Source organism: Oratosquilla oratoria, chromosome 15 (genome assembly GCF_046742065.1).
Source record: "Oratosquilla oratoria isolate Oo_2021 chromosome 15, ASM4674206v1, whole genome shotgun sequence".
NCBI lineage: Eukaryota > Metazoa > Arthropoda > Malacostraca > Stomatopoda > Squillidae > Oratosquilla > Oratosquilla oratoria.
Genome location: NC_134791.1, coordinates 37830984 through 37840983, shown reverse-complemented (window position 1 = coordinate 37840983; position 10000 = coordinate 37830984). Strand labels below are relative to the sequence as shown.

The window sequence follows — 10000 nt, the reverse complement described above, 5'->3', positions numbered from 1 at the left end:
GTGTGTGTGTGGGGGGGGATCAGTCGTCACCATTTCTTCGATCGACTCCTCCATGGTCGTATGACTTGCTTGATGCTGGGTAATGCTGGACGGCTGAATTCATCAAAGGGCCGGCCTTGGGACTGGAGGTGCTTGGAGAAGTCAACACAAGGGCCGGTGTCGTCGTAAAAGTGATAGAGGAAATATTTCAGGAGGGTAGTAGCAGAAGGGTGTGATAGTAGATATTGTTAAGTATTCCATTTTGTTTACGGAAATTATTCTCCAGTCATTTTGGATGCTGTAGGATTTGGTCACTAGTGATGTCAATAAAGTCCCTAAGATATCCACTGCATGGAGCACATATATTGTGTGTGTGTGTGTTTGTGTGTGAATATATACAAGTTCTTTTTTTTTTCTTCCACAGGTAAGATTGTGCGTTCGTGCTTCACTCTACGAATTAGGGACTCTTCTCTCGTGCCTCTGCCGGCCACCACAAGAGGAAGCCAACAAGGAAGGCTGTGAGTGTGACATAGAGGACGCGTCTGCCGTCGCGCCGTTCCGTTTGCGGCCGGAGATCCACGCTGGCTCCTGCTACTGCTCGGCGACAAGTACAGAAGAGTAATTCTGCCTCGTCCAGTTATGGTTTGGAATTCCGCATCACGCAGAGAGCACCGTTGGTTGGGCAAACTCCTGCTTGGTTCGTGGATCGGCTAGGCTTGTTTTATATATATATATATATATATATAAATGTATATATATATATATATGTATATATATATATATATATATACACACACACACACGAGTATATGTATATCTGAATAGAGTCACCAGTGACGGTGATGTCGATCAAATAATCCCGACTGTCGTCCCTGGATTCGAGCCGGGCTTTTGAAATAACGGCGCCAACGTCTCACGCCCAACGCGCACCGGCCGGACATTATTTTTATAAATAAAGTACGGACGGCAGTCGACTTAGTTCCTCGGGAAGTAGATTAACTTCCAGGTTTGAAAATTTTATAGGCTCAATAGCTCAGTCGGTAAGACGATGGCGCCGTGATTTCACGAGACTGGTTCGAATCCGGGGACGACAGTCGGAATTATTTGATATATATATATATATATATATATATATATATATATATATATATGAATATATGTATACATATTCATATATATCGGAAAAGTGTAAATACCAGACTCAATTCAAGGGGACCGACGTTTCTATTCCTGTCCAGGAATCGTGAACTCAGATATAAATGGTCAATGTGGTATATCTGGGAAAGGTTCACACTCTCAATCATATATACAAAGCAGTACAGTTTACAATAATAAAATTAGATTAACATAAAATTGCGACAACAAATAAAATAAATTTTCTAAGGGTGTGATCTTGAAATAAATGTAGCAAAATAGTATCAGTATGTAACACAAACGTAGAAACACCAGAACAAACTCCAAGTACGCAAACGGTGAAGGTGGACGACTAATGTCCGCAAGGAAGGAAGGGGGAACAAAAGGAGGAAAATGGTTTCAAGTACAAACGGTTAATTACAATCAGACACCTAGAAACAACATAAGATAGAAAGAAAAGAAGAGAAAAGGAAAAAGACTCAGGACTGAAAAAGGAGGAATAAACCCTGGAAAGGGGAAGTTGAAAAGCTACACTGGAAGACCACCTTGGAGAATAGAGGTCGGACAAATGCCTCCTGTGGATCATATGTATGGTCGCAAAGAAGGAAACATAAATTGTAAAAGCAGATCAAATCCTGGTGAGATTCACAGAAAGGGGGGGCATCGTATACAAAAACAAAAAACACAAGACAATTTTCTTCCTTTTGTTCCCCCTTCCTTCCTTCCTTCCTTGCGGACATTAGTCGTTCACCTTCCCCGTTTGCGTACTTGGAGTTTGTTCTGGTGTTTCTACGTTTGTGTTACATACTGATGTTATTTTGCTACATTTGTTTCAAGATCACACCCTTAGAAATTTCAATTCATTTGTTGTCCCTGGACGGGAATCGAAACGTCGGGCAAATAAACCCTTGAAATGAGTCTGGTGTTTACACTTTTCCGATATGGATCCCAGACTCCCAGACTGTGCGTGTATTCACCTCGGATCTGCTGCAGCCTCTTTTCGAGACAGCCAGACACCACCCTACGGCAGTGAGCTCAGAGCTCATTATTAGCAGATCTCTGGGTAGGTCTGAGACCACTCACACTCCACACACCGGGAATGCAAGGTCACAACTCCTTGACTAACGTCCCGTACCTACTCGCTGCTAGGTGAACAGGGGCTACACGTGAAAGGAGACAAACCCAACTTGTCTCCGCCCGACCGGGGAATCGAACCCCGGTTCTCTGGCTTGTGAGGCCAGTGCTTTACCAATCCGCCACCGGTGTGTGTGTGTGTGCGTGCGTGTGTGTGTGTGTGTGTGTGTGTGTGTGTGTGTGGTGTGTGTGTGTATTATAACTTGGATTCTGCTGCCTGCGTACTAATCTAAATGGGCAGTAAAAAGACAAAGACAAAAAGAAAGTCCACTGTATACTAATGGAAATGGATAGAAAAAAAAAATGTATGTAATTGTGTGTGTTTAGAATATATATTTGCGCAGAAACAAGTTGGCCTTAGAAGTAGGAGTAAATCTTTGCGTTTCTCTAGGCGTGCGTCATACAATTGGCCCTGCGCCGTCTGTGGTGGCCTCCTCCTCCTCCTCCTGCTGCTGCTGCTGGTAGGCCTTGGCATACGACCCCTACACACCTCTCCTCTCTCCCTCCCTCTGTTTCTCCACCTCCGTCTACCTCTCTCTCTCTCCCACCCCCTCTCTCTATCTCCCCCCTTTACTCCATCCCCACCTCTCTCTCTCTCTTACATACTCGCATGTTTTTACTGCGAGCAATACAGTTTCTTCTTGAGGAAGTATTATTACCTTATTCACACTCTCCTTTGCCACGGACACTCCTCCTCCTCCTCCTCCTCCTCCTCCTCCTCCTCCTCCTCGTCCGCCCCCTCCTCCTTTTCTCAGTTTTTTCTTCGCCATTTCTTTTTCCTAATTCCCTGTCTCATCCTCATCCTTCTCCTACTCATCTTCTCCTTCTCCTTCACTTCTTTATTGTCTCATCCCTCTCCATCTCTTTAATTTCTTTCTTTTCCTTTTCCTGTTTCCTTCCCTCCTGCTCCGTCAATTCTTTGTCTCCTCTTTCCCTATTCCCCTCTTCACCCTCCTCCTCACCCACCTCTTTCTTCTCCTCCCCTCCCCTTTGATCTTCCCACCTCCTCCAGTATAACATAACTATCTCCTTTCCTGCACTTTGTCCGAACGCTTTTGCCCAAACCTCTTCCTCCTCTTCCTCCTCCAATATTTTTTCCTCCGCTTCATGTTTGGTTCTTGTCATTTGTGTGTTTGTGTGTGTCTGTTTTCGGATGTGCAGTGTCATCACACTAAGCCCCATTTGCACAGATCATTTTAGGTAACATCTTTAGTGAAGTGGCTCTCTCTCTAGCTTGTTAGGGTGAAAGCCAGGCGACTTTGCTGGGCAGCTGGAGGGTGCGGTTAGGTTAACCAGCGCTTCCATCCTAGGATGCGGTATCATGCCGAAGAGTTGGAGTCAAAAGATAACAAGGTAGATATGGCACCATTACAGGAGGAGGAAGAGGTCAGCAGAAAGGGAGGATGGCAGAAACAAAATGATGAACACTGTTCTTTGAATGTAATTTTTTCTCTTTATCATAGAAGAAATATGCGTGACCCTGGTCCTGGTTCATTATATGGTAAGAGGGCAGCGCGTTTACCACAGCGTGATCCGCCGCGGTAGTGATGATGGGGTTGGGGGAGTAGTAATTAATATTCACGTTTCGAAGTACTGAACTAAACAACCAGTCTGTCAGGCAGTGATTGTTGCCACTCGCTGTGGCCTCGATTTGGGTCGACAGCCCTTGCCATGGAGTTCAGCGCAAGACAGAGAAACTGTGTCTAAAATATACCAGCGTATATGTTTCGTTTCGTTTCCTCATTCACTACCACTATCACCACCATCTCCAACACCATCACTACCATTTTGTCCCCTTTCGCCTTCGCTTCTTTCTGTATTCTCCGTTCTCCTCCCACTCCTCTTCCTCCTTCTCCTTCCCTCGTATCTGAAAAGATTATCTAATTTTGCACACGACCTTGGTAACAAGTCACGTTTCTCTCCTGTTCAGTGTGCAGATAGTCTTACCTTCTCCATCCCTCCCGCTCCTCCTTTCATCAGAGCGGCGATGGATTTTATTGTCTGTGACGAGGCTGCGGCCGCACACTTATTGTATGGGGAGCTCCTCTCTTTTCATTAATATTATGATCATCATTATCACCTCTACCAGGTGGGTAGTCTCATGACATACGATATATTTTCTTGTGTGTGCGTGTGTGTGTGTGTATGTGTGTGTGTGTGTATGTATATGTATGTACTGACCCAGATTCTTGCAAATTTCACTGGTCGCCATTCCCGCGGTACCATCCTGTAACATGAAAGAATCGGCTCGCTGGTCGGTGGTTGCATTGTCGAGTGTGGAACAGGTGTGGGTGAGCGTCAGTAGGAAGACAGTAACAACAGTACATCGTTTGGTCCATGACGTGTCTTGGTACAAAATGACAAGTAAATAGATATATACGTAAATGAGCGCACAGTAACTTTGTAAACTAGTTATGTTTGGGCAACAAATGTTATTAGGCAGTAGACTACAATGGACAAAGGGAGACTATGGATGATTTTTTTTAATGTTTTGAGTAAACATCAAAGGTGTTCTTGCCCTTGAAGAATGCATGCTACACTTTTAAGTATGTTTCTTGTTATACAGTAGAATGTTTTTTGATGAATAATCTTCATTTCAACAGGTCTGATAAAAACAATCTTAAAGTTAGAAAAAAACCATCGGTGGCGACTGTGCATTTTATTTCAATTTCACCCTTAGACTCGACATGGGAATGTTATCCTGCGGTTGCATTATTCGATGCTCTCAGAATCGAAATAGTACCTTGCAGTACTACTCGAAGTGTCCAGGTTCCAAGTCGTGCCCGACATTAAGAGTGCTTTTCCTCGAGATGGTACCTGCTCCTCATATATACTCGATGCTTTCATGTCCAGTGGGGTTAGGCTGAACTTAGCGGCAGTCGCTGAGTGTTTCGGCATTGCAACAACTCACGATGTTTTCAGACAAGTGCGGGCCGTAACGGCTGTATGGCTTCACATTCGTCATCAGTGATGGTTTCAGGGCCAGCCAAATGCCTCATATGTTTTTCGTTGTCTTAGACAAATAACGAAGTACTCGAAACCTCAGAAATATTTTGCAAAGAAGCAGTAGAAAATATTGACATAGAAATAAGTTTTTAGAAAGGCGCCTTCTAGGGCTTCGAGGGCTCCATGGATGTTGTTAGGTTCCAAAAGGCCCTTTTGATTGCGGGCTATTTCTTCGAGTGAAATGAGGCTTGCCAGGCGCTAACCAGATTAAAACACTTGAGTGAGTGTTTTACAAAGGAAGCTTCTCTTTTTGGCTGAATAAAATCGTCGCGATGACGACACACTTCCGAACGACAGCTTCAAGGAAAGTGAGTTTCTTGCGAGTTCGCGTCTTCATATTTCTTCCTCCGTGAGAGAGAGATGGCTTAATAATACTAGGGCGTCACTCTTGTCTGAGTGACTCCATCTTTATATTCCCTTTTTTACGCTAGGGAAAAAAACAAGAAAACAGGCTATAGAGATAACTCTTAAGCATTCTTCTCTGCCTACTTTTGGGGTCCCAAGCGAAGAAGGGTGTTGGAGAGAGCAAGCGAGCTGACTGTTGGGCAGTCAGGAAGCGATCTTTAGAACAGACCTGAGCCAGGGCGCGCGAAGCGACACTCCGTCATGTACTTAATAAAATCAATCAACACGGTAGCTCCTACAGCAACGGTTGTTCGTGACGGTTGGGGTTATGGGGGCAAGTGGCGGTGCTCGGAGTTGTTTGTAGTGTAGGCATGAGGTTGTGGAGGGGGTTATCGCTGGGTCGTGCCCGTGGTGGAAGGTGCTGCGCGTTGATAGTGGGGGTTGTGGTGGACATGGACAGACTGTGGTGGCTTTAGTTGGGGTGTGGTCAAAGTGGATGGAGGGTTTGTGGTAGTTTGTACTTAGTTGATGGTGGTAGTGGGAGGGATTGTGGTCGTTTGTAATTGGTTCCTGGTGGAAGGGCTGTGGTCTTTGTGCCGGGGTTCTTTATCGCCTTAGCGTGAATAAAAAATTGTGGTTGTGGTGTGTCACGTGTTTGCGTGAATAAAGTCTCCTGATGTGTTTTTAAAGCACGCAATGCGTGAATATATGTTGTGTTTTGGCAATGTTAATATTGCCACTATGGGAAGAAATTGTATATATCGTAATATGTGTATTTCATAATATGCATTTTTTAAAGTAAACCATTGCGCAATACCCGTCTGTTGGGGCGCGCTTCTAATACATTCTGTCAAATGACACCAAGCTCAGAAACTTTACATAATTTGGCACGAAAACATGTTCTTTTAACGTTGGTTGCAGGTGGCTAATCTACCATGTTTGAGTACGTTTTGGCACTTAGGAAACGTAATAACCCATTCCCAGGCTGTATAAGGTCGGGCAGAGAGCGACTACGGAGAGAGAATCAAAACGGAGATCCAAACAGAGCAGAGACAGGAAAAGATTCAGACGCCCACGGTTCATCTGAATCTACGCTTTTTTTTTTCTTCAACATTCGTCGATTACGATAACTCAACTAAACAAGTCCTTTGGACCTCTACGATTGCATTACGCAATCTTAACGTGAAGTGCAGAGCTTTTTTTTTTCGAATTGTTTCTGACATCTCCAGACTGCTGCTGGACTGGAGCTAAGTGCGACTCTACACTCAGTTATTTCTCGACTAAGAAACATCAACAAATCTCCTACGTGTTCCAGACAACCGGAAGTTATCGTGCATCAGCTTCTCAAACAGCATATTTGTTCCCGAGATTTGAAGATCGAACCAGACTACTTTCCATTGGTACGACTTCTAACTAGAATCAAGACTCGTCTACACCACTATCAATGATTAATATATATTGCTATTTTTTCTTATTATATGTTCATTTATGTTGTTTGTGTCTATTTTACTATTGTCCGAGCTGCGCATGTTTTTTGTTTTTTTGTTTTTTTTCTCCTCTCTTTAAGTGTCGTGACCAACTTGGCCCATAGGTGGGTCGTGACAGTGGTTGTACTAATACTAGTAATAGAGCTGTTGTACTGGTTATAGTAAAGTTGAATTGGAACGAATGCACGTATGAAGAGGTCATAGTAGGAAGGTTGTAGTAGAGAATGAATGGGGTTAAAATACGAGGGTTGTATTGATAACCGACAAATTTTGATAACAAAAAACTTATGGGAGATGAAAACTGGCCGTTAAGTAGATGTTGGAGTGTATATGAGGGGAGGGGGCGAGGGAGGGATTTAATTCAGCTGAAATGTGCATTTGTGACCCCCTTACTTTTGTCTTATGAGTGCATGTATAATTTTTTTGGCGTGTACTCTTCCCCACACACCCCACCGCTGCCCACATTTACCCAAAATTATATTCCCTTCCTTGTCTCCCTTTCCTTTTTTAATTTTCCCTTTCCCGTCCCTCCCCCGATCTTTTCCCTATTCCCTTCCTCGGCCCCTTGCCCCTCCCCTTCCCCGTCTCGTTTTCAGCTTCCCACTCCTCCATACTCTCCCCTTCACCCCTCACCATTTTCTCTCCCCATGTCCCCTTCATTCTCCGACCCCCCCCCCCTTCGTCTTCCCTTCTCCCTCTTTCTTCATTCGCTTTTTCTCCCTTCTCCTTCTGCCATCTTCTCCTCTTCCTCCCCACCCTCTTCTTTTCATATTTCACCTCCCTCTCTCGCTCCCTCTCCCCTTCCTCTTCCACTCCCACTTTTCCGTCTTTGGGCAGGAAGTTCATGTAATGTTGACGTGGTTCTCCTTGACTACATGGATCTCCCTCCTCTTCCTCCTCCTCCTCTTCCTCCTGCCCCCTCCCCTTTTCCCATTCCTCCTCTCCTCTCCCTTCTCCTCCTGCTGCTGTTCCTTCTCGTCTCTCTTATGATCCTTCCCTTCCTTGAGCTGCTGCTGCTGTTGCTGCTGCTCGTCTTCCTCCTGATCTTCCTCCCGCTATTCCTCCCTCTCCCATTTTCTTCTTGCGCCTCTCCTCTTCCTCTTACTATCACTCTCCCTTTCCTCCTCCTCCCTCTCCCCACCTTATTTTCCCCTCTTCCCCCACCACCTCCTCCTCTTTCTCCTCTTTAACCTCCTCCTCTTCCTCCGCCTCCGTTGGTCCTACCACAGTTTCCTTCCGTTTACCTGCGCTTCTATTGATCTCACATGTTCCCATCCGAGTGTCCGCCCCTTCCCCCTCCCCCGGTGCCCCCTTACCTGGCGCTTGTAGAGCTATGTGTGCTACAACATTGGGATGTTCACAAAGTCCTGCCCCGTAGCTGCTGCTGCTGCTGCTGCTGCTGCTGCCTTCGGCCACCGGATTAGCTTACGCTAAATAAAGACCTCCGATGTTGGTTTGACCAACATCGTTAAAAAAAATGACGTTTGGAGGTCATCGTAAACACTTTTCTGGACAGCAAGATCTGCCTATCCAAAGCTGAATATAATCGTTTGGCATTACCAAGACTAAACCTTGGCCAAAGGATTTGTGTATTTTTGCTAGCATTATTATTATTATTATTATTGTTGTTGTTATTATTATTTATTATCATTATTATTATTATTATTATTATTATTATAGTAATCATCAAATTTTCATGAGCAAACAACAACGGAAGCATTATTGCATACTCGGGAGATATCTTGAGAGTCAAATTCGGATGCCCGCTGTGTGTCGTCTTGGCCCCGGAACACTTCCCTGCGTCATTTCCCTTTCCTCTTGAAAGCGCGGCTTTTGATCGGGATGGGAACGACGAGGAGGGGAAGTCCAAACAAGTCCTGTCAAGGTGAAGGGGCCACGAGTTCTGTCGAGAAGGGAGTCGTCGTCTGGCAAGCAACATGTGATAATAATCGATCTACTCTGGTGACTTAGGGGCAGAGGAGGAGGAGGAGGGGGGCGGGATTTCCCGTGGCTGAATAGAATAGTTGAATTGCGGTCACCATCGAGGCGCGCGCGCGGTACGGGACGACCCTATATTGTCAAAAGTGTTTACCTAAATTGGAATCCTATGTCATGAGCCAGGATATGTGAAGGCACTGGGGAGCACACAACATTCATAGGCCTAATTATTTATGCTGACGTCTCAAGACCAGATAGGGAAGAAAACCGTAAGGAAAATGGTGACGACAATAGGTGCGACTGCCGCGACTCCTTAGAGGTGGAAAAGAAAAATAGGTCAATAAAAAGGGATATGGAAAATAATGAAGAGGTGAAACCGAGGCTCCTCCTGCTTGCCTGCCTGCCTCCGTCCCTCCCTCCCGATAACTGCGCGCCTTGGTTATCTTCCTCTCCTTGCACGGCTCCCGCCGATGTTGATAACCTGCACGAAGAGGCCTCTGAGTTGTATTTGTTTCATATTCCTTGTCCCTGCATGAGTGTTTTTTTTTTTCCGAGAACGCGTGCGTGTATTCTGTGTACTTAGATCCAGTATTTATTTCACTCATGTACTGATCTTATGTCCGGGAGTACCCGTGTTCATCTTCTCTTTCCATCTACGCTTTGAATACTTACCCCGATGGAGTTGACTGCCTTGGAAGTTTTGTGTGCATTGTGTTTGTGGTGAAAATCATCTTAAGTAAGAGTTATCCTTCCCCACCCCCCTCCTGCAGTCTGTTGGAGTCGCACACACCCACGCCAGGGTTCGAACCGGGGACACGTCGTGCTCCGTCCCACCGATGATGCCTTGTACCGCCGCTGCTCACAGCAGCACTCGCTAATCTTAGTATTCCTGTGCTTAGCCCTCGCCTCGCCGTTCAGGACCCCCTGCGCTAGATGGCCGATCGGCCGTAAGAACATAAGAATGAAGGAAACTGCAA

The 10000-nt window shown here is 45.4% G+C and overlaps 1 protein-coding gene across 1 annotated transcript in view; it reads left to right on the top strand.

Annotated features, from left to right (window-relative positions):
* Positions 1–455: 455 nt before the first annotated feature.
* Shc (SHC-adaptor protein) overlaps positions 456–10000 on the top strand; it is a 291472-nt gene continuing 281927 nt past the window's right edge. The window contains exon 1 of the mRNA XM_076198803.1: positions 456–676. Coding sequence (XP_076054918.1) covers positions 619–676 — 58 coding nt within the window. The 5' untranslated portion in view covers positions 456–618. The remainder of the gene's footprint in view (positions 677–10000) is intronic.